A 25,271-nucleotide genomic window follows, 5' to 3' on the forward strand; every position below is an offset into this window, starting at 1 on the left:
TGCTGTAAGACAAACAAAAAGAGATGAGAGACACAACTTATTATTTCCAAGTGAATTCATTTGTGTATAAAACAAAAGAGAAATAGCAGAATCTAGGAGCAGTTTGAGAGTTCAGCTCTGTTGCCAGCTAGAAGAGTAGCATTCAAAAATCAATAGCCTTCTTCTGTATCAGGAGTAACCAATTACAAAGTATGATAATAAGATACCACTTATAGTGGTGACATCAACTAAAAGCTATCTAGGAATAAATTTAAGGCAGAATACATAAAACGTATGAGGGAAAATTAAAGCTCTATTATAAGAGTTTTATTGTGGTATTAAAGATCATAAATGCTGGGTTCATAAATGCTTCATTGAATATTGTGAAGATGTCACATTAAAATTTAAATTCAATCAGCATCTAAGCAAGAATACTTGTGGAAGGAGCAGAGTTTAATTTAAAATTTATATGAAAGAATAAGAAAAAAATGTTTACTGAATAAGGCATTAACAATAGATAGCAGGAGTCTGTTAACTACAGCCCACAAGCTAAATCCAGCCCACTGCCATTGTGTAAATAAAGATTTTTAGGATGTAGCCATGCCCATTCACTTATAGTGTATGGCTACCTTCATGCTCTGATGACAGAGTAGAGTATTCACCGTAGAGACGCTGTGCCCTGGAATATCTGGCCCTTTCAGAAAAAAAAAAATGAGATTTTGTAATTAGCATTTATTGTGGCACCAGAATAGCAGAGTCCAGACTGACTGTGCGTATATGCAAGTTGGTATAACTACCCCCAGGAATCAGTACTAGGAAATTTGGTTTAAAAAGAAAAATGAAGCTATTTTTACACTTAATAAAGCTTCAAGTAGAATAAGTACCCAGGTACTACAAGGTGATAGAATACCATATAGGGGGCTGGCACTGTGGCACAGCGGGTTAACGCATGGCTGGAAGTGCCGGCATCCCATATCGGTGCCGGTTCTAATCCTGGCTGCTCCACTTCTGATCCAGCTCTCTGCTGTGGCCTGGAAAAGCAGAAGAAAATGACCCAAGTCCCTGGGACCCTGCACCTGCGTGGGAGACCCAGAAGAAGTTCATAGCTCCTGGCTTAGGATCAGCACAGCTCCAGCTATTTTGGCCAGTTGGGGAGTGAACTGTTGGATGAAAGATCTCTCTCTCTCTACTTCTCTCTCTGTGTAGCTCTGACTTTCAAATAAATAAATAAACCTTTAAAAACAAAGAATACCATATACGACTTGATTTTTGCAACCTTATGGAAGATGATTTATTATATAAGATTAACAGAACACAAACTATAATGGATAATTGATGAATTCAAATACACCAAGCTGAAGGCTTTTTTTTTCAATGGAGGGAACAGTAGCTTAATAGATGGTAAAAATGACTGCCATGTTTAATAGGTCATAATCAATATTTAGGGTATGCATGGAATACTCGGGTTTGATCATTGGTTCTAAGTTACCTGGACAGCTTATAAGTACCCAGATTGTTGGGTCCCAGTTTCCAGTTCAGTAGGTCTGGGTGAGCTTGGGAATTTACATTTCTAGTAAATTTATAATTGACATTGATAATACTTGTCAAGGAGCCACATCTCGGAGAATCCTTGAGGTAGATGATTTTTGACATTTGTACCATCAAGGCAATCTTTCCCATCCTATTGCTTTAGCATGTGACATGTGTCAAGTTCTGGCTAAGTGGGTTTACCTGCAGGAGATGTCATTTGCATAGTTTTATGTGTTTTGCAGCGCTAAGAACATCTGAGTCATTGAGAGTGCATTCTTGAGTCTTTTTTTAAGAAAACTACTTAATAAATATGAATTATAAGATAGTTGAACAGTTGGTCTATGTTTATCACATGAGTATTGAATTATTCCTGGGATACAAAAATGAAGTTTTTTCTCTGGAGGTATGTGGTGTTTTTAGTCATTCACAAAATAACTTTGCCATGTTCAGGTGTCTACCAGGTGGAAAAGCATTCTTTGATATTGGGTATCTTTAGCTCACTCTAGCTACCAAGTATAAAATCCCACTTGAATCCCCAAATTCTCCATAATTATCCTTCCTCTGAAAGGGGCTGTGTCTACCTTTATTGGTTCCATGTCAGCTAGGTATTGGTTTGTCTATAATTTGTCCCTTTTCTCTTATTTTTCATATTTAATTTTGGTAATTTTATTAGAATAGTTGTTGGAGAGCTCAGATGATTTTGTAATTGTAGGCAAGGTCGGACAATGTTTGGACATGTTCTAAATTGCTGCTATGTATACAAAGATTAAAACCGTTTGACAGAAGTGTTGAAGATTTCAGAGATTTATAGTCAATACTGAAGAATGAAAATTTTCAGCTTTGCACAGATCATGAAAAATAGGGGTTAAAATAAGCACCTGACAAATGTGGTATTGTGGGTTTGAGTTAAGGTGGAAACTAAAAAAAAAAAAAAAAAAAAAAAAGACCTAAATGAAAGATCTCCACGAGTGAGATCCCAGTGGAAAGAATGGGTCATCAAAGAAGGAGGTACCTTTCTCTGAAGGGAGGAGAGAACTTCAACTTTGACTACGACCTTGTCTAAATATGATCAGAGTCGGTGAACTCAAAAGGCTTCCATAGCCTTGGCAACTCCTGACAAGAGCCTAGGGTGATTACTGATGCCATAAACAAGAGTGTCAATTTGTTAAGTCAACAACAGGAGTCACTGTGCACTTATTCCTCATGTAGGATCTCTGTCCTTAATGTGCTGTACATTGTGATTTAATACTATAACTAGTACTCAAACAGTATTTTTCACTTTGTGTTTCTGTGTGGGTGCAAACTGTTGAAATCTTAATACAGGCTAAACTGATCTTCTGTATATAAAGAGAATTGAAAATGAATCTTGATGTGAATGGAAGGGGGGAGGGAGAAGTAAAGGGGAGGGTTGCGGTGGGAGGGAAGTTATGGCGGGGGAAGACATTGTAATCCATGAGCTGTACTTTGGAAATTTATATTCATTAAATTTATATTCATTAAAAAAAAGGTGGCAAACTAAAGTGCTGAAGAATGTAACAGGAAAGACTGTTCAGTTTTATTTATTTATATATTTATTTGAGAAACAGAGAGCTCCTCTCTATTGGTTGCATCTCCAGTACCCACAGATGTGTAGTATTTGACCAACTCAAACCTGGGAGCCAAGAACTGAATTCAGGTCTCCCCTGTGGGTGGCAGGAAACCAGTTACTTAGGCTATCAGCAGTGCTTTCAAAGGTCTGTGTTAGTAGGAAGCCTGAGTCAAGAGCCAGAGATGGAGCTTGAACCCAGACACTCCAATGTGGGATCTCAGGATCTTTTTTTTTTTTTTTTAACTTTTATTTAATGAATATACGTTTCCAAAGTACGAATAATGGATTACTATGGCTTCCCCCCCATACCGTCCCTCCCACCCACAACCCTCCCCTTTCCCACTCCCTCTCCCCTTCCATTCACATCAAGATTCATTTTCGATTATCTTAATATACAGAAGATCAGCTTAGTATACATTAAGTAAGGATTTCAACAGTTTGCTCCCACACAGAAACATAAAGTGAAAAATAATAGATGATTTTTTTTAATGATGATGAAATCAGATCAGACCTATTGTCATGTTTAATCCCAGTGAGAGTCAAGTTGGGAGTTGATAGTTTCTTTTCTTTCCTTTTTTTTTTTTTTTTTTTTTTTTTACAGAGGATCAGTTTAGTATGCATTAAGTAAAGATTTCAACAGTTTGCACCCCCATAGAAACACAAAGTGAAATATATTATTTGAGTACTCGTTATAGCATTAAATCTCAATGCACAGCACATTAAGGACAGAGATCCTACATGAGGAGTAAGTGCACAGTGACTCCTGTTGTTGACTTTACCAATTGACACTCCTGTCTATGGCATCAGTAATCTCCCTATGCTCCAGTCATGAGTTTCCAAGGCTATGGAAGCCCCTTGAGTTCTCCGACTCTCATCTTGTTTAGACAAGGTCATAGTCAAAGTGGAGGTTCTCTCCTCCCTTCAGAGAAAGGTACCTCCTTCTTTGAAGACCTGTTCTTTCCACTGGGATCTCAGGATCTTAACTGGAGTCTTTACTAGGCCAAATGCTTGCTCCAGGAAGATAGCTTTTGTTGTGCACATGCACGCTTCTGCTTATAAACAAACTCAGCTAAAGGCAGTATACATAGGAAGAATTAAATATTTAAGAAAGACATATCCAGAATACATCTTAGTGCACTTGATGGGGAACAGTTTATATTCACTTCATATGAGAGGGAAGCAGACAGGGAGAGATCTTCCATCTTCACATTCACTCCCCAAATGCCAATGATAGTCCAGCTAGGCTAGGCCAAAGCCAAGAGCCTGGAAGTGAGTTAGGTGGTAGGGACCCAAGTACTGAAGCCATCACCTGCTGCCTCTCAGGGATGAACAGGAAGCTGGAAGTAGGCATCTTAAGTGGTGTCTTAATTGCTGAGCCAAGTGTTAGTGGATGGGGAACAGTTTAAATGGCATCTTCTTGGCAACTAAGAATCTGTAATGATGGCATTTGCTTTCTTCATGGAGTTTTAAAAAATTTTTAGAGACTTAGAGACTGAGGGCTCCTGCCTGCTGGTTCACTCTCCAAATGCCTGAAACAGCTGGGCCAGGGACCCACCTGCTTGAACAATCATGTGTTCACTCCTGTGGTGTGCTTTAGTAGGAAACTCTAGTCAGAAGCAGAGCCAGCATTTGGACACAGGTCCTCTGGTAGGCCCCAACTGAAGGCCTAACCACATGGTTAAATGCCCACCCGTGAACTGAGTTTCTTACTTGCATTTGATAAAAATCCATTTCCTTAAAACTGTCCTTGCTTTTCAGATTGCATCCTGAGAAAATGTCATTCCGATTCGGTCAGCATCTCATCAAGCCCTCCGTGGTGTTTCTCAAAACAGAATTGTCCTTTGCTCTTGTGAACAGAAAACCTGTGGTACCAGGACGTATCCTTTTCTTTAAGAGAGGAAAATTAAATAACCTTTGAATCCACAAAATGAACACAGGGTCGGCCTCAAATGTGTGTCCACAAAGGTAAGCAAGGAATCCACCTCTCTCCCACCTTGGTGGAAAGCAGGTAAGGTAGTACTCAAATTTATTCTGAATCCAGTTGGTGGCACCAGTAATATGCTTGATCAATGTTGCAGAACTTCTGAAAGGTTGCTTAGCAACCACGGGTTTGGAGGTGAATTTTTGCTTGAACTTTTCACTACTGTAGCTGTGTAAATAAATAGGGGCTTCAAAAACGGGCCCCATGAATATTGTGGACATGGTTTCAGTTTGTCCATTGTTTGTTACTGATACCTTGAGTGGAGGGAGGGGCATTTATAATTGGTTTTGTCTTTTTTACTTCTTAGAGATCATTCAGGTTAAAGGGTTTTAATTCAAATATGTCAGTATATTTACCAAAATGGCTTTTATCTTGTTTGGATCTAAAATAGCATTTTCTCCTGGGGAGGTGGGGTAGGAAATCTTAGCTTCTGGATTCTTGCACAGTATCATTGGTGGTAAAATTGTTAAACTTTGATCTGACCATTGAATTGTGGTCTTTCTCCATGTAGACTTGAGTAGGAACTTTATTTTTTGTGTGGTTAGGGGGTAGCAGGAATTTGTGTAATGCTCACTCATGATGGTGTGTGTGTATATAAACTTGGAGCAGACTCTTCAGAATTTATTTTTGTTTCTCCCCTAACAAGAGGGCAACAAAAGTAAGATTTTGTGTTTTAAGATTATACATGTTTTCCACACTGAGACATGCTTTTGCTTTGTAACCAATTTCTTAGTAATTCTGAATGTACAAATATGCCAAGATGCTTTTTTGAAGTAAGTTCTATTTTTGCAAGGTGCTTGAGAACTTTATGAATAATTTTTCTAGCCACATAACTACTGTATTTTGGAAAAAAAATCCGAGTAAGAAAAACATGAACCAGAATATGATACTGATTATATGATAGATGCTTAAATTCCTTGAATACAAATTGTAGCTAAATAAGTTTTGTTAAATTTACAGACTCACAAGCCATAAACTGGAAAATAAAGTTATATAAAAATCTTTGTTCATATTATTTCAAAACCTTCTTTAGAAAAAAGTGAGTCAAAATAATTAATATTAGGAAACTCAAATCCTTCTGTTTAAATGAGGTTAAAAAAGAATGATTTAGAAGGGATCCATTAGATGTAACAATGATTAGGTGTATCAATTTTGTATTGAATTATTTGAAAAAGACCTTGAACTTCATAGAATAACAGGAACATTGTATGTTTTGAATTGATTTTGTTCCAAGTTTGTTATGATCTTTCTTTTGGGAGGTTTCTCTATTTGAAGTAACATGTAAATTCTATTGTCAGAGATTATAGTTTAAATGCCATACTTCTGTAGGTGACACTTTTGATATCGGTAATGACCCCCTGAAATCTATCCAAATATGTGGCCCTTAAAGTTCCCCAGAAGTGCCATCTGGGCTGCCACATATGTTACCGGAATTTGGGGTGCCATATGATAATACTATATGCTTATTACTAAATCCCCAATATTAATAAGCCCAAGAGGGTTCTTGTCTAATATTTAGAGAAGGATTCTAAACACCAGCATCAATAAACGAGGCAGCATGGGACATTTTAAGCCTTTATTTAGTGAGAAAGATGCATAGGAGAGTGAGAGCTTTATTTAAGAGAGAGGGGTAAATATGGGTTCATACCGAGCACCAGGAACCAGCCACATGGAGGATCATCTAGGCCAGGAAGCCTCGGGCGTGTGGCCCAAAGGCCTTGTGCCCTGGAGGCGAGGCGCAGGGCTACAGCCCCCCTCTCCCCCCAAGAGGCTAGGGAAGAAGAGCAGGGCGGACACACCATGTTGTCCCAGGCTTTAAACCCACTTCCAAAGAGGTGTGGTTAATTAACCTGATTGGCTGGTGGGCACCCAGGTGTGGTCAGGTAGGGGCATGAGGTCACACAGGGGCATGGCGAAGGCATGGTCTTCCAGCTCACAAACCTAATCAATTTTAACCTATATGCCTGTCTACTTCATTTTTAATTGATTTTAAGTGAAGAACTAAGGGAAACAGGGAAGACAATTTGAGTTTAGAACAACAAAAAAAATTGTGATATCTCGGTTGAGGAACTAAGGTTGTAGAGATACCCTGCTTTTTAAATGGTTAATAATGGAATGAATTTGGCTTTATTATTTTGTTGTTGGTGCTGTCTTGATAGTAATGATCTTACTATTTAATGATTATGTAAACCAACTCTGAGCGTGAGGTGTAAGACCTAGAGAATACACAGGTTTGAACTCAAGACAGGTAGAAATGTCTGTATGTAGGACAATACCTACCATGAATAATGAGCAGTGAATGGGAAATTGGGTGTTTGCTAAGGCGGGGATGAGTCCAGATCAGTTACCATATCTTGGAGTAAATGCCAAGAATGTGGAGACCGTTTGTCTAATATGAGCACTCCTCAATTTGGAAGGTAGTAAGAAGGACCTGGCTTTTCCCAAGGCCAAGAACAATGAGAATCAGAACGTTATTGTCATCAGTACACTCCGTAAGGTGAACTAACATTTCCAGGGTTTAGAATGGTCTCAGGGCCAGTAGATAATGTATTCAGACAATCTTTTTTTGATGTGATGATTGTGTAACTTTTTATTTTACTTTGCCTTTTGAAACTCTGTTAGCTTACACCTGTGAGAAGCAGCTTACTAAGGTATTCATTTGCTTGCACAAAGCTGTAGTCTTTTGTCCTGAGATTTGGGAATTCAAACTGCTCTGCCCACTAACATTTCATAAAATAAGCAGTGGGATGTCTGGAGTGGGCTTTGATCTGCCGCCCAGCATTCTCTCCTGCTTGTCCCACTGCAGCCTTTTGCAGCAGGTCGTCTAGCATCTCGCATCCTCCCTGCATCTGGGTTTCCCCAGCTCAGCCGGGGCCTGAGTCTAAACCACAGCTCTTCTGATCTGTGGCTGACACATCACTAATGTATCTAGTTTTTGAGGATAAAGTCCAAATGCTTTGGCATACTTGGTAAAGGCGGGGAAATTATTATTACCTCGGTTCTTTGTCTCACATAGAAGAAGAATTTGCAAGCACACAAGCAGAGGGATTTCCAAAGCAAGATTGATTAATAAAGACCTCCAGCAGAAGTGGCAAGAAGCAGGGCTTCTAAGAGAGGAAAAAAACCAAAGAACCCGGTGGCACTGGGGTTTTTAAGTATGATTTTGGGGATGAGACTGTCAGTAAGGTGGGGACAAACCCAACAGAAGACCTGATTTACAATTCTTGATCCTGTCTGGCTTGCTCAAGATAAAACAAAAAAACCATCCAGGAGAGTGGGATAGGTAACTTGCTTTCACAAAACACAGTGAGCTCAGCAGGATGAAATCACTACTCCCTTGTTATTCATTCGCATGGTAAATTTGGAAGCTCCCAAGGAGTGGGCAGGCTGGTACTTCTGACCATGTTAAGGATAACTTTGGAGGAAAGCAAGCATTCTACACAACAAATTTCCACTGGGACCACCCTGACTATTAACCCATCTGACTCCTTACACCATCATTCCCTTTCTCTTGAGGTTATCCCGGTCATTTTCATTTTAATTAAAATTATTTGATAATTGCCCCACTGTCTTAGGAAAAACATCTTCTCCCCTCATTGTCACACTTGGATTGTTACTCACCTATGGATGCATTCAACCTTTTCTTGGTTGAGTTCACATTGGATTCCAGGCATGACGCTCCACTGGGCTCCCTGCCTGCCTTGTGTCAGGATTAGGTGCATTTATTTGTGTTAGGCTTTTCCCCTGAATCGCTCTTTCTTGCCTGCAGGACCTATCCTTGCAACAACTTCTTCTTCTTCTTTTTATTTTTTTATTTATTTTTTGCCTCCAAAGGTACTATCTTGCCTGAATTGAAAGTGAAACTATACATCATGGGTGTAGGTATTGTTCAAGGTAATAGAATGGGGGCCAACTGGGTGGGCTGAAACCCTACCTTCTCCATATTCCCATCCTCAAAGCCAAGTCTTGTCACCATTTCCCTCTACATGTTTTAGGGCCATGCCCGGGCTGTTTTTTCCCAACTTCTCCTTCTTGCTTTGCCAGTTAGAATTCTGTGGACAGTTGTATGTTTTGCAGGTAGTGAGTTAAGTTAAAAAGCAGTGACTGCATTTGGAGGCAGATGGAAAACACTCCATTTCGTTCTGTGTGTTAATTTGTCAATGGAGGAGACTGTGTTCTCAGGGTGGCGTGTTGGTTCCTTGATGTAAAATGGGGCATTTTATGTTGTGTTTTTGATGTGTTCTTCTAAGCGGCGGTTTTCAGGTAGCCTTTGGGAAGTGGTGCCATTCATGAGAGATTTGTAAATGTGATCTTGGAACCTGTGTCCGCTCTCACATTTTGCTGTCCCCCTTCAACCTTTTTTTTTTCCGGCTTGGCTCACTGAGTTTTTCATAGCTTTCACAGGAGGAAAAGATCTGTCAGATCAGAGGCTGAAGATGGGCTTTTGAAGCCCGACTGTTGGCTTCATCCTCAAAAGAGCCTCTTCAGGCCTTCCTTGTCCTCACCTAAAGCAAACACTTCTCTTCCTTGCCGATGGTGTTTAAAGCCCGTGCAACGGCTTTGGCCTGTGCAGTGCCACACTCAAGAAGAATGTGCCGCAATGTCTTTAATCCATTAATTTCATGTTACTAGAAACGGCCTTTTAGACTTCTTTGGTGAGAGAGCAGAATCACGTTGCAGAGCACATTTTCAGTTTCTGCCACGAATGTGTAATTCACCGGCCTCATTCCTGCCCAACTATTAGTCGCGGCTTCAGTAAACTTGAACTGTAAGATCGTCACAAAACACACCAGACACCAGAGTAAGGGAAAGGGTTTTTAGGGGAAAATCCAGCAGACTGGAGGGAAGGGGCAAGGAAGGAAAAAGGGAGAAGGAGAGTGTGACAGAGAGAAGAGAGGAGCTAGTGAGGAGAGGAGAGAGCAAGCAGAGAGCAGCCAAGAGAGAGGGAGAGGGGAGCAGAGAGTGCAGAGGGCAGATAGACAGTGAGAGAGAGCCACGTGTTCAGGAACAGCTCTTTTTAAAACTTTGCCAGAGGGCAGGCAGGGAAGCAGGAGCAGCGAATCCCATTAGGATGGGGATGGAGCTTGACACCAGTGGTTGGGCCATGTGGCCACCTGGCTTCCAGGGATGGTGGCGGGGGCTAGAGCCTAGGATGGTGTGAGGGTGTAGATTGTGCCATAGATAAAACTGTGCCATTTTCCCAACATAAACTATGTTACCAGAAACTTGGCCTTATTCCTCTCTCCTTATTTCATCCCGTACAATGTCTCTCTCTCATCTTGAGTTGAGCATGAAAAACGAATTTGAACATTAGTGGAATCCACTTGGGAACTGGGGCTTTTATTGTAAATAAAATTACTCATTTGTTACGTCCTGTTGTTTGCAGCAGACAGCTTATTGATCTTTGGATCACACTTCAGATGGCATAAGGAGCTCTAACATACGGGGATATGGTAACATTTTTTGAGCGGATTGATCGTGGTGTGTAATGACAGGGACAAACCTGACTCACTGGCAATACTGTAGTACGCAAATCATTAGTCAACAGCTTATTGAATTGGTAATTTTAAAGAAAACAAATTTTACCAGACAGGTGCATCACACACAGAATATTATCAGTGCCAAACAATGTTAGGATGATGCATTGAAGAGACCCTCACAAAATGTATTTGTAAAGAATGAGAATAGGTAATTTAACAAGCATTTCTGCTGATATATTGGAAACAAAAGTTTGGGACAGGGGGAATTGTGTTTTAGGTTTCAACCACTACAGGTTAAAAAAAAAAGCTCTGACAAATGTCTTTTCATACAAAACATTAGCGAGTGATGCTAAATTTTCTGTTTCCAGACCACTCCCTTGTTGAATACTGCTAAGTAAGTGAAAAAAAAAATAGCTTTATTGCATAACAGTGATTCTGACGGAATAGCTGCTAAAGATATAAATGCCCTTTTAGTCCTTCCGTAAAAATCAGAAATATTTGTCATTTCCTGAGTGGGCTGTAATCTTGTGAATTCCTTTAATTGTACAGGAAACTGCAGTTATTAGTGATCTGATGATCTTTCACTTCTCAGTTTCTTTTTTAAATCTTCCTGTATAAATAAAATGAGAACAAGCACTATTTTAATATCTTTATTGCTGAAGATAGATTTTTTGCTCTTAAAATTGCCCTAAGCACATGTCTCTTCTTGGCTCCATGTGTGCTCATGATGTATTCACTAACTAAATAGTCCCAGAGAGGATTTCACAGACCTTCCTGCTGTCCGTGGTCATGGGGCAAGTTAGTATTTTTCCAGTCATATATTTTTTTATTGTGTTCAAAGATCAATGTGTAGCAGTGGTTTTTAGAATTGGAGGTTTCTTTTACTTGCATCTAAGTGGAATCCTCCGCCTCCGCCTGAGGCAATGGCACTCTGGGTTCTAGTCCCAGTCGGGGCGCCGGATTCTTTCCCAGTTGCTCCTCTTCCAATCCAGCTCTCTGCTGTGGCTCGGGAAGGCAGTTGAGGATGGCCTAAGTGCTTGGACCCTGCACCTGCATGGGAGACCAGGAGGAAGCACCTGGCTCCTGGCTTCAGATCGGGGCAGCGTGCCAGTCGTAGTGGCCATTTCAGGGGTGAACCAATGGTAAAGGAAGATCTTTCTCTCTGTCTCTCTCTCACTGTCTAACTCTGCCTGCCAAAAAAACCCAAAAAACCAAAAAAAACCCTTTCAGTGCCAATGGATAGTGGGAGCAAATGAAGTGCTTTGATGCTTTGATCATCTTCTAATTTGACCAACATCTTTTTTCAGTAGGTAGACTGTTGAAAAGGATCCTGCAACCCCCGATGTGAGACAAACCTTGGGTGACCATCCTCCATCTTGATTTATCATCTAAAGATTATGTTCCAGAAAACAAAGAATTACCTCTCAAATGCCAACTCATCCATTGGTAGAAAACTGACAGTGTTGAGGAGGATTCTGAGTTTGCATGCAGGATCAGCAGGCAATAACTACCCTGGGTGCCAGAGAGCAAAGGGAAGCTTATCTTGCCAGGTTGTTGTACTTAGTTTCTTGTCCTGGAGCTAAAACTGTTACTTTTTTTTTTCCCCCCACATAATGATGGTTTTGTGGGAAATGAAAATTAAGGAATAAAAAGGATATTTCATATGTGTGCAAGGAAGGTTTGAAAATGGAAAAAAAAAAAAAAAAGGCGTGAGCCTTTTTCCCCTAACCTTGGCTCATGCTAATGAAAGTGACTTAACTACTAATTCAGCAGTATTGGTGAGGCATGCATTTATGAAGGGGTCTTGGAAAAATTTATGGAAAATGCATTTTGTAAAAATAATGGAAAGTCTCTGCACCAAAATAAACTATGGAATTATCATTTTTCTGGGATCTCTCTGAAGTGCCTTCATACTGGTTTTCAGACTTTCAGGCTACTTCCTGCTCTCTTTTGTGTCTTTGTGTGTTGCTGTCTCTCTCTCTGTATTTACATTGTTCTTTATGCATTTTTTTTGCATAAAGAAAACAGGTTTCAAAAATACAATTTTAAACACATAACATTTCCCACCCCACTATTCCCATAGGAATATAACCAAGTACTATAAACAATAATCAAATATCAAGATGTCAGTTTCAGTCATGTACATTACATTTTTATTCTATATATTGGCTGCTTCCTATTGTCCATTTCCTAGTGAACATAGTCACACACAGTGACTTGGGTTTTTTCTTCATTCTTGTTGTTTAATGACTTAGTTTTGACTATCCTTCCATGACCTTGACCTTGACCCCTTCTCTATAGTAGAACTTGTTTCATAAGTTTAGATTCTACTGTGATTAGCATAGAATAATCTGTTGTAGTTTTACATTAGTAGGTAAAATTCTACAAATTACATGAAGACTATACAATCAATATTATAACCCAGAAAACTACCTATAAAATATGCTTATGCATATAAAATGTAATTCTGTTAAATAGAATTCTACACATGGTGTGTGTGGGGGTGGGGAATGGTGTTAAGAATGCTCTCTGTTTAGCTCTAGGGAAGATGATAATTACACATATCAAAATAACACTTTGACTATTTCTCATAATAAGTGCTAACATCGATGTCCTATAATCTGAAAAGCTTTTTCCTGTTTCTATTTGTTTTCACAGGTAACTTTCTCAGGTGGTTTCGGTGGTCACAGTTAGCAATTACTGAGCTCAGCTCCTAACACTCTAGGCATAGGTTCAGCCTGCTTTCTGTGCAAGTCATCCAATTGTGAGGAACAGGAAAAGACTGGTCATAGTGTTGTAAGCCTTACACTAGTAAAGGAATATAATTAAAAATGATGAATGGTATAATACATCATTATTCATAAGAAATATCACGTAATTAACTCAGATAATGCAAAATATGTTCTAATTTCCACATGGAATGAAAATAGATTTGTTAAAACATCAGTAGGCAGTTAATGTTTATCCTCTACTTTTTTTTTTTTTTTTTTTTTTTTTTTTTTTGATAGGCAGAGTGGACAGTGAGAGAGACAGAGAGAGAAAGGTCTTCCTTTGCCGTTGGTTCACCCTCCAATGGCCGCCGCTGCAGCCGGCGCACCGCGCTGATCCGATGGCAGGAGCCAGGATCCAGGTGCTTTTTCCTGGTCTCCCATGGGGTGCAGGGCCCAAGCACCTGGGCCATCCTCCACTGCACTCCCTGGCCATAGCAGAGAGCTGGCCTGGAAGAGGGGCAACCGGGACAGAATCCGGCGCCCCGACCGGGACTAGAACCCGGTGTGCCGGCGCCGCAAGGTGGAGGATTAGCCTATTGAGCCACGGCGCCGGCTATATCCTCTACTTTCATACACATATCAAAACTGTTAAAATCTCCTAAGTGAATATACATGGATTTTCTAGAATACAGTAAGTCAAGATGGTTTTCTTCTCTTAATACAGTCTTTGGTAAATTCCTTATTTATTGCACATATGTGTAATTTGTATATATGTTCTATTCTTTGTATTAGCATAATTAATTTATATTTCTTGAAAATTAATGATCTAATTTATTCACTTAGCTCTCGTTTTCTTTCTCAATGTAATTGACTGAAAAAATAACTATAAATTTGCAAATAGCTCTTGGGCACAAACCCTGCATTGGCTTGATTCTAAGAACTTTGTATGATAATAAATATGTGAACTAGAGTTGGATTCTCAACTGTTTCCCTGAGATGGCTGCTATGGTCTTAAGAGCTTGTTGGGAGGTTCTAGCAGGGGAGCGCAGCTACTCGTATACCCTTGACAGTAGACTGGTCCTCCTCTAGTGGGGAAGCCCATCTTCTTCTACCAAGCACATGGCTTTAGGAGGTACGCACATGGAGCAGTTAGGAAGGAGGGGACACCCACTCTGAGGGAAGGAGGGGACACCCACTCAGCCAGCCTGATCAGCTGAATCAACCCTGGTGATCAGTGGGCTGACAGGTGGCACAGCCAGATCGTCCTCACAGCTGGCTACTACAGTCTTCAAATATATTTCTGGAGTCTTCATTTGGCTGTTGTGTACTCGCAGTTGAGGGTCACAATGGGGCGTGGTTATGCCTTAGGCTATGGAGTTACTTGAATAGGTGATGTTTCGTACAACACATAGCACTGACCGTGTCTGAGGTTCCTGGTTGTGTCTGCTGTGCTGGACAGCAGCCTGCTTTGTGAGGAGGTGTGCAGGGCCCCAAGGGAGGAGGCAAAGAAGTGGGAGCAGTGCTGCAGGGGCAACAAGGACAAAGGTATTTCAATATGTTAACACCAGAAGTGAACATGCCAGTGCCACAGTCTCAATGACAGCCCTGCTTTCTATTTTTTTTTTTTTAGATTAGTTTTACTTATTTGAAAGGCAGAGTTAGAAAGAGAGAAAGACTGGCCTTCCATCCACTGGTTCACTCCCCAAAAGGCCTCAATAGCCAGAGCTGGGCCAGGCAGAAGCCAGGAACTTTATCTCCACCTCTCAGGTGGATACAAGGACCCAAGTGCTTGGGCCATCTTCCTCTGCTTTCCTAGGTACATTAGCAGGGAGCTGCATCAGAAGTGGAATAGCTGGGACATGAACCAGCACCCGTATCAGATGGCAGCGTGGCAGGCAGTGGCTTAATCTGCTATGCCACAACAGCAGCCCCAACAGCCCTGCTTTTAGAGAGGTAGAGACAGATGGGAGGAAGCTGCCATTGTTTGCCTGGCATTGGTGAGCTGTCCGTTCTTCAACATCATTGAGTCTTGCGCAGGTGTAGATTTCCTGATGAATTGAAAACAACAGAACTCTTATTTGTGTCAAATGCCATGTTTCTTAGAGTGAACTCTGGAGCCTGTTAACCCCAATTTTGGGAAAAGTCTAACTGTAGGAGGAGGGAACCAAGGCAGTATTTTCTCTTTTTCTTTTCTGTATGACAGTGGCAGTGGTAATGGGGAAGTATGTGTTATCTGTGTACAACTTATTTGCATCTTTCATTCGAGTCATGTATTTAAGTACGTTCAAATACTACTTTATGAACCCTGCTGCATTGTTTGATGTCTTTGTGTTGTTGTTGTCCTATCCTTAGTGCACGGTGAGAGGCTTAAGTGGAAGAGCTGTCTCTGACCAGTAGTGGCTTTAGTGCTTGGGAGTCAGGACTTGGAACAGGACTCTAAATTCTCATTTCATTGTTGATTTCTAGCATTTCACTCTTCGAAATCTATACTGGCCTTTACATGTTGCTTTTTGTGTTTATGTTTGGCATTTTGCTGTTAGTGGCTTTACTGTTTTCTCGTAACTTATCATCATCATTTAAGATGATATCATTGGTGACTTCTGAAACTCAGTAAGGCTCAAACCTGAATCTCCAAATCTCCATTACTGTCTGTGTGGGACCAGGCAACTGCTCTTCTTCAGCAGCTTAATTTTCCCACATTTTTTTTTTTTTACTTTTGGAGTCTGTTTTGAAATGTCTGTCCCTATCAAGATATCTTTACAGCTTTAAAATTAATTCCAGTTTGAAAGATTCATGTGCTAATACTTTAAAAGTAAACCATCACACGCTTGCACTCACCAAAGGATGATGCTTTAATACTTATTAAATAGAATGCGTCAGGATAAAAATAAACTGGCAAGAATCATATGAAAATGTTCACCTAGAGAGTTCCGTGCACAGAAATCTACACACTGGTTAGCATTTTCGGTTCACTTCAGGAATCATAGGACCCCTAGAAGCCTTTTTTTCAGGGCTGTATTTGCAATTAGGTAACTAAGCTTAAGGAATGCAACCAATAGGAAAACTTCATTTTGCCCTGGAATTAGCAACTGGGGCTGAAACAGGAAGCTTGTTAATAATCTGGAGGCACACACAGCAGACACCTACCATGCTAAGAGTCAGCAGCAGAACCAGACCCATCTCCACACTCCCCAGGTGTAGAAGGGCAGAATTGGTGAGGGCAAAGACAGTTGGATCAAAACATGCAGAGTTGCTTTCTTCTGCTCTTTTCTGAAGTGGCTGCTCTTGTTTATGAAAGTCACGTCTGAGGGTGGCTTACAAACCCAAGAGGGAGCTTCCTACAGGAGGGGGCTTGTATCATGTTTCCTGGCTTGAAGCTGCTGGGGCTGCCAGGCCCATGGACTCCAGCAGGTGCTGCCCTGGAGTAGGAGTGCAGGGGGACCCAGATGTTTTGGGAGAGCTTCCCATTTGCCCTCCTGAGCACAGCCCAGGTTTGCTTCTCATGGGTGTGCTTCCAAATGCAGGGTTGTTGCAGAGGCCCACAGCAGAGGGAACCATGAAGCACTGAGGAATAGTATTTCTGAAAAATTCTCCTCCATATCCCAGCATTTTTTTTTAGCTCTTGGGGGAAGCCTACAAGTTGTTCCTCAGCAGGTTCCCTGCTTTCTGCAAAATACTGTGAGTGTCAGAGTAGCTGGCCAGTGCCACAGGCTGCTCTGGGAAGAAATTGGCGGAGAATTCTAAGTGCTCAGAGCTAAGGTCTCAAGCTTGGGTGAAGTGAGACACAACACTTTATTTTTTAACATTTAAATTTATGTGAGCCATGTCAGAGAGATGGAATGAGAGACAGAAATAGACAAAGAGATTTCCTATCCATTCACTTCTCAAATGCCCGCAACAGCTGGGACTGGGTCAAGTGAAAGCCCAAAACCCGGAATGACTCTAACTCCCCTGTGGGTAACAGGAACCCAGCTGCTTGTGCCATTACCACTGCCCACAGGGTGTGCACCAGCAGGAAACTGGCCTTGGGAGTCGAGCCATAACTGGATTGCTGGCACTTGAATAAGGGATGCAGGCATCTCCATGTCTTAAACAGTTACACCAGATGCCTGCCCTGGACATCAAAGTTTAATCAGAAATTGAAATTTTAAACCGGAGAGACATACAGTTATGGGAAGTGACTGCAAAGCTGTGGGTGCTTCCTAAGATGATGTTAAGAAACTGGAAATAGAGTGACTGTTATGGCTGGGAAACTGATGGATGCATGCATAGCTGTAGCATGTCTTTACCATCTCACATTGAGCTTCTTCAGTCATCAAAACACCAGCCAAGGGATGAGATAAATCATGAAGAAAAAAAGTGATTTGTCATTCAATTCTGTGGTAGATTTGTAGTTAGCTTTAATATTTAGGAACTGAATCTTGAATCTAATAGATGGTGGATACATAGTTATGGGATGCATTTGTGTTGGTGTAAAACAAGATAGTTAGGTAAAGGAACTTCTAGGTGTTCATTCAACAAGTGCATTCTGAAGGCATATTATCTGTCAGTTTTTTCTTTTTTAACTGCAATACAGATTTTTCATGCTCTTAAAATGATGGAATACCCTCTGCCTTCATCTCCCTGCAGTGTGTTGAATGGTAGCCCCCTGCCCCAACAAAGATATGGCCATCTTAATTCTTACGATCTGTGAAAGTTAGCTCAGTCAGAGAAGACCCTTTGCAGATATGACTGAGTTAATGAGCACCTTTTGAGGTGAAGAGATCATCCTGACTAGCTGGGTGGACCCTGAATCCAATTACAGGTGTGCTCATAAGAGTGAAATAGGGAAATCACGTGAAGCAACGGAGGAGATGCAGTGACCACAGGGGCAGAGACTACTGTGATGTGGGCACAAGTCAAAGGATGCCGCCAGCCACCAGAGGCTGTGAGAAGTAATGATGGAGCATGGCCCTGCTAACACTTGGATTTCAGACTTTGTTCTCCAAAATTGGGAATCAATTTCTGTTGTTTTAAGCCATCCACTTGTTATAATTTGTGACAGCAGTCCCAGGAAACCTGCACAGCCGCCTCATGCATTGCCCCCCTCCACCACGCCATTTATCTTTCATTGCATTTTTTTCCTTTTTTTATTTGTTTGAAAGTAATAGTGATAAGAAGAGAGATTGATCTATTGATCTCCCGTATGTTGATTCATTCCTTACATGCCTGTTGACAGCTGGGCCTCAGCCAGGCCAAAGTCAGGAGCCTCGAAGTCCGTCTGGTCTCCTACATGGGTGACAGGGTCCCAAGTACTTGGGCCATCTTATGTTGCCTTCTCAAAGGCATCAGCCCAGAGCTGCATCAGTAACAGAGTAGCCAGGACTCAAGCTGTCATGAATAGTTTGTCCTAAATAGCAGCTTGTGCAGCTGTTCCATAGTGTCTGCCCCATGGAATATTCCAAGGTAACTCCTGCTTCTTAGTCCTTGAAGCAGCTGTTCCTTCCAGTTGGAATTCTGTTCCTTTGGATGTGCGTATGCCATACTCACCCAGCTCCTTGAGATCGTCTTTCAAATTATATTCACGCATCCCTTTCTTGGGATAGTCTTTAGTGTTACCTTATTGAAAACCACATCAATGTTTCTGCTTCATATTTCTTTGTTGCACTTAAACTTGAAATCACCATATATAATGTTTATTTTGATTCTTGAAACAATCAGGCTGAATTGAGTGTGTGCTCTGTGAAGGCTCAGATTGTTGTCTCATTAACTCACAAATGCATCTACACTGTCTGGACAACGCTTGGCACATGGTGGCATTCAGGAAGTATTTGTTAAGTGAGTATATATGCTAGAGGAGTCACACTGGTTGACTATTCAGGATTTGTAGCTTTAGAGCTTGAAGAGAACAAGGATCATTTTTTAACCAAGTACAGTGGTTTAGTAAATTCACACACCATGCAGTATGCTACAATGTCAGCCTGGGCCTATGCACACACACATACAAGGAGTACATGGCAATATTGTTGGTTTTGATGGCTCCACGGTTGCCTGATCTGAAACAAAGAGAAATGTTGGTTGGAGTCTGAAAAGGACAAGCTCACAGTCCCTGAAGCACAGTTTTCCAAGATTTCCATGTGGATTCCAGCCAGACTGATGAAATCAGCCCTGTCTTAGCTGAGAGACAGTAACAGAGAAGTTTGGTTTGTGATGAGCCTTGATTTCCCAGGGTTGTACTTGCCACTGTCTTCCTTCCTCAGGAAATCTAGAGCAGCGCTATAGGCAGTTCTGGAAGTTGAGATAACATTTTAACATTGTTAGATATTTTATTTGAAAGGCAGAGGAAAAGACAGACATCTCCCATCTGCTGATTCATTGCGTGAATATCTGCAACAGTCGTGGCTGGGCCAAGCACAAGCCAGGAGCCAGGAAATCCATCCAGGTCTTCCACATGGATATCAGGGCCCCAGCTATTTGAGCCATGACCTGCTGCCTGCACTTGAGCAGGAAGTTGAATTAAGGAGGGGAACTGAGACATGAAGCTAGGCCTCCAATAGGGGGATGTGGATAACCAAAGTGGCATCTTAACCACTGTCTTGAGTCAAGTTTTTGTGACCTTGTTTTCTTGACTTCTCATGAATATGGGTTGTCTTTACAACATACTTATTTATTTAGAAATATTTTTTGTGATGAATCCCCTAGATGAAACCTTCCAATTTATTGTTATTTGTACAGTAATCAAGTCAATTGCCACTAGACAATTTTAGTTTCCTGAAATACTTTACAGATGTCATGGATTATGACGTATGAAGTAGAGTAAGCTTAATTGCTCAGAAAATAAGAAACAAGCATACCACAAACGCTGACATAAGTAATGAAATCAAAGTTAATTGGATCTGATAGGCTAGTATATGAAATTGATAAAAAAAAAAAAAAGGTTTATATAATCGCTAGAGACAGGTCACAGACGTGAGCTTTCCAGCACTCAGCCTGAAGAAGTAAAGCACATCTAGTCTTGAAGTTAAAGTACACTGAGTACTCAGGAAATGCAAAAATAGTCTCAAGACTACAGTGGAGGGTTACATTTTCTGTGAATCCAGCTCATGGAGGTGATGCCAGAAATGTACTTGAAAGTTCTCAGAACATCGTTGGAGTGCACATGAAAGTGCTTTGGGGCTCTCAGAAGTATATGTGAGTCTTCTGTTAGTCCTCTCTACCCTTTGCCAGATCCTGCCTGGACTGGGTGCAGTAATCACTCTGATTTCTTTGTTTTTCACATCAGTAATCCCTCCACCCTTCAATCTACTACCACATAGCAGCTACTTGCTTTTTTTTAAATTATTTTTTATTTATGTATTTTTTACATTGAAATAATTACAGGTTTTCCTCTTGCAGTAAGAACTTCTAGTGCTGTGTCTTTCAATTAGATTTGACCTCACCTTGACCTCCTGGATTTCTGGTCTGTGCCTTTGCAACAGGTATTGTCTCCACCAATGCCTCCCTCTCCAACCTTTACCTAGTTGCCTGTAACCTACCTATGCCTTCTTGGTTCTCATCTTTTGGCCTGCACTTCACCTACATAGAGGCTTTCCCTAAATCTGCCAAAGAATTAAGCCATAGAAATAATGGTTAGCAAGGCTCTCCCAGCCCTGCTATTGGGATTGTTGAATGTGCATTGGAGCAGAAAGCTCTGCCCGCCAGTTGGGCCTACTGCTTCATTAACCTTGTTGGGTGCAGAATCATTTGTGCTTGTCAAAACTATCAGTGAGCTTTGCACAGGGAATTAGAAAGCTGGATTTTAGTCCCATTTGGGGAATCTTAAGTCATTCATCTTTGTTTTGTATCCTCACCTGAAAATAAAGATAATACTCAGCTCCTGGACTCTTGTGGGAGCTAACGACAGATAATGTGGAAGGCAGAATTAATGTGGATGACTTGTTGGGAAGATGATAAAATGATCATAGGTTTCCTATTGTTCACTCTCTGAATGCTTTAAGGCTGGTCAAAGACTTGGGTTTAGGTAAGGAATATCATTTAATGATAACCCTAAATTTGTAAAAGGGAAATTCAAACTAAGTTAAAGAAACTTCCTGGATTCCTGTAAATGTATCACATGGCACTTGGAAAACCCAGGCCCAGATTTAAACTAGTTATATAAAAATGGCTTGAAAATAACACCCAGGGTTTAAAATGAACCTATACATTTATGGGAAGTTGAGAATCTGTAAACCATTTTTTTTCTTAGCTGTGGCATAGTAAAAAAAAACCAATAACAGCAACAAAAAAACCTTACTATGTCTGACCATTTTTAGTACCTGGGAAGTGTAGCTATGTGAACGGTCCTGGGTTGCTTTGTGACTTGGAGTTGCTCTGCTTTAGTCGTTTTAAATTGAATACTCAAGGGGTTTAGTTTAGTGCAGATGCTCAACTCTCATTAACTGTTATGGGAGTTCCTGTACACATCTCTCTTGTTTACACACGACACTGATAAATGACCCTCTAATACCATGTTAGTGTCTTTCTCTTTGAACTAATTTTAATGGATTTTTTTTTTCCCCAAATGAAGGATGTCTGTAATCTTCAGGGCAGTGAAGAGAGTAGTGGTTCACCCAAAAGCAAAAGGCCTTTGTGAGAAAGTATTTGGTCTACACAGGCTGCAAGGTTTCAGGCCAGAATTGATTGGCTTTCTGGCTTCTCTTTTATTCTATTTCAAATGACATGCCTTTTTTTTTCTTTTTTCATCTGTTCTCTATTTTCACAGCTCAACCTTCTATACACTAATCAGCACGCAGTAGGTACTCAGCACTAACGTATTCTGACACTCCTGAAATGTTTGGGAGGAAAGGAATTAGATCTTTAAAAAAACCATTTAGTATTCTTAATGCAGTGTATCAGTAACCAGCTAATGAACTGCTTGACTAAGTAAGTTTTGTTTACATTATGTATGTACAAAACCAATCTAGTTTATATCAAATGTAACCCATTTTAAAATATTGCATTTATTTTTAATTATAAGAATGTCTGCATATGATGCAAAATGAAGATCACCTATAAACTCATTATCAAGAATAACCTCTGCTGAAGTTTCAGTTTCTTTGTTTGCATTTCTTTGGTGGTAGATCTTAAATGTTTCTCTAGAAAAAAAGAAATATTGTGTAACCTGATTTTTAACTTCTCATTGTTGGCAGTTTTTGATGTTTCAATACATACTTAAAAGATTTTTAAAATGGTAGTGTCATGTTTTGGCATGCAGGTCTACTATAATGTGTTATTCACTGGGTTTTTGATGTGTATGTAATAAATGCTTTGATACAGAATCTTTGGTTATAATTCTTAGAAATTTCTTAAACTGAACTCAGTTGCTAAAATGTTATGTTTACATTGACTAAAAAGCACAAAATTGTTTCACATTAGCATGCATGATGGTACACAACTCACCATACCCTCAAAAATTTAAGAATTACATTTTTGGGTTAGCCAAGTTGGTAGTTTTTTTTTTTCTGTATTTCATTATGTCTGTTTATACTATCTAATTGTTAGCGAACTTTTCAATATATTTATGAATTAATTTTATCAGTAAATTCCTATTAACATCCTCTAATTGTTTTTTTAGTAGACTATCTTTTAATTTTATTTTACTTTATTTTATTTATGTATATATATTTTTTTTGACAGGCAGAGTGGACAGTGAGAGAGAGAGACAGAGAGAAAGGTCTTCCTTTGCCGTTGGTTCACCCTCCAATGGCCACCGCGGCCAGCGTGCTGCGGCCGGCGCACCGCGCTGATCCGATGGCAGGAGCCAGGTGCTTCTCCTGGTCTCCCATGGGGTGCAGGGCCCAAGGACTTGGGCCATCCTCCACTGCACTCCCTGGCCACAGCAGAGAGCTGGACTTGAAGAGGGGCAACCGGGACAGAATCCGGCGCCCCGACCGAAACTAGAACCCGGTGTGCTGGTGCCACTAGGCGGAGGATTAGCCTAGTGAGTCGCGCCGCTGGTCTAGACTATCTTTTGAAAACTCAATTTGATGGGGATTGTTTAGTGGATAACTGTCCACCTGTTAAATTTGTTTGTAACTACTATTTATAGGTTGGCCCCAGTCTCTTCAGTTCACCTAGAGTATTGCTGACTTAGATACTTCATTGTAGTTAGAATTAATCAAATTTGTCATATGTGAATTTTCCTGTTGAATAGTGCTTGCAAAGTCTACCTTGAAATTAAACATTTATGTATTTTTTGTTGTGCTTTAAAATATTATATTTTTATTAATGTACCAGCACCAGCAAGTTCATAAGACTTAATAGAAATCTTCTAAAAATTTACTTTATCTTCCTGGCAACTATGAGGGAGGTAGAGAAGGCTATTACCAGGTTTATAAATGAAGGGACTGGGGTAAAGCAATGAACCAGCCAGTAGAATGAGAGAAGCATGGCCATGTTTTTGCATTCTTAAATTAAGGTCAATTTCTTCTGAATTGAATTCTTAAGTTTTGTATTATTAGTTGCCAGTTTTACATAATTCCTACAAAAAGGTAATATTGAAAAGGCTGATCATGGGAAATGTAGCACAATTAAAAGGTGACTTTTGAGTGACTAAAGATATGCTATTTAATATAATTTGGTGTTATGGTGTTATAACCTGAATTACACTTAATATGATTCTATAAAATGTATTCTGTAGTATTATAATTCCTTGAAAATGATAAACCATAGTTTGTAACCCCCAGTTGATGAGATCTGTAGGCTGCTGACTGTCCTTTGGCCATTGTTGGGTGGGAACAAAAAAATCCACAAGAATACTGCTGGATTGTCTTCTTGTGGTCCTCAGGAGGTAGATACAGATAGGCAGTGGAAATAGCTCCTTTCCTGTGATTTTGATTCTTTTTGGAAAAAAAAATCTGATATTTGATGGAAGGAAAAAAGTATTAATTTTTGAAAGATATCGTGGGTCTGGATAAAAGAATTATGTGGTATACTTAGCCTTAATTAAGATTATGTCACATGTAGAACTAATATAAATAGAAAAGTATATATACATAAATATATATATGTAACAAGTTCTGTGCTACATTCATTTCTTAGACCACCTGCTAAGTGACCTATGTCAGTGTTTAGAAATGAAATAATTAAAAACTGCCCATTTATATCTAACCCCAAGGTAGCATTGACTTTTTGTTACTAAAAAATACTATTAAATTCCTCAGCCTAACAAGTTCCCAACCTGTTTTAATAGTCAAAACTCAACAGAAATTGCATTAAAGAATTCCCCCTGTCTGACATGCCTTTGAACATGAAAGAGTTCTGAAAGTAGGATGCTGTTGTTCATCCTCTGTGGGGCGGAGATTCCAGTGATTATTTTTTTACTTAAATCAAAGGCAGTTGAAGTATGCATACCATTACAATTCTCAGTTTACAGAGGCTCCTGTTACAACTATCCCTGTAACAGCATGACTAACTGCTTGCTCATCCTGAAGTGATCCTGGTCATTGTCCAAACAGTGGGGACTAGCAATGAGGTACAAAGACATCACTCTGTGACAGTGTTTTCCTGCAAAACCAAGTCACAATGTCTTTTATTTATTGAACATTCCTTCTGTAATAATTAAGCCATGAGATTTTTTCATGATCATGCTGAAGAGGTAGGCACTGTTAGTACCTCCATTTTATAGTTAAGGGAATGAGGTGATCTGAGCTTAAGTGATCTAGCTTGAAGTACTTTTGGGTGGTAGTGAAAGGTTTCAAGCCCAAGAGGTCTAACTGTAGAGTTCATGTTCAAAACTTGGTGACTCTGTGAGTTTATGAGGCCCTATATACGGGAACCTGGGAGATCTTTCTTTTTCTGACTACACATGTGTGAGAGATCAAATTTTCTACACTTCACTGAAAGATGTATGATCACGGATTGAATAGAGAAGCAGAAGTGAGAATACAATTGTCTTCTGTCAAGCTTTGAGAGGTTTGAAAACCTATAAAACAATGCTACATTTCAAACTAGTACTTTTGTTTAGAAAACATTATCAAAAATAT

At 40.2% G+C, this 25,271-nt stretch overlaps 1 protein-coding gene across 16 annotated transcripts in view; it reads left to right on the forward strand.

Moving 5' to 3' along the window:
• The window catches only part of FHIT (fragile histidine triad diadenosine triphosphatase), a 1,583,000-nt gene that overhangs the window by 725,539 nt on the left and 832,190 nt on the right, over nucleotides 1-25,271 (forward strand). For all 16 annotated transcript variants that reach the window (XM_017343924.3, XM_002713411.5, XM_051852260.2 and 13 more), the window contains one exon: nucleotides 4,856-4,974. In XM_017343924.3, the coding sequence (XP_017199413.1) occupies nucleotides 4,872-4,974 (103 nt within the window). In that variant the 5' untranslated portion in view covers nucleotides 4,856-4,871. The remainder of the gene's footprint in view (nucleotides 1-4,855; nucleotides 4,975-25,271) is intronic.

The sequence above is a fragment of the Oryctolagus cuniculus genome, chromosome 10 (genome assembly GCF_964237555.1).
Source record: "Oryctolagus cuniculus chromosome 10, mOryCun1.1, whole genome shotgun sequence".
NCBI lineage: Eukaryota > Metazoa > Chordata > Mammalia > Lagomorpha > Leporidae > Oryctolagus > Oryctolagus cuniculus.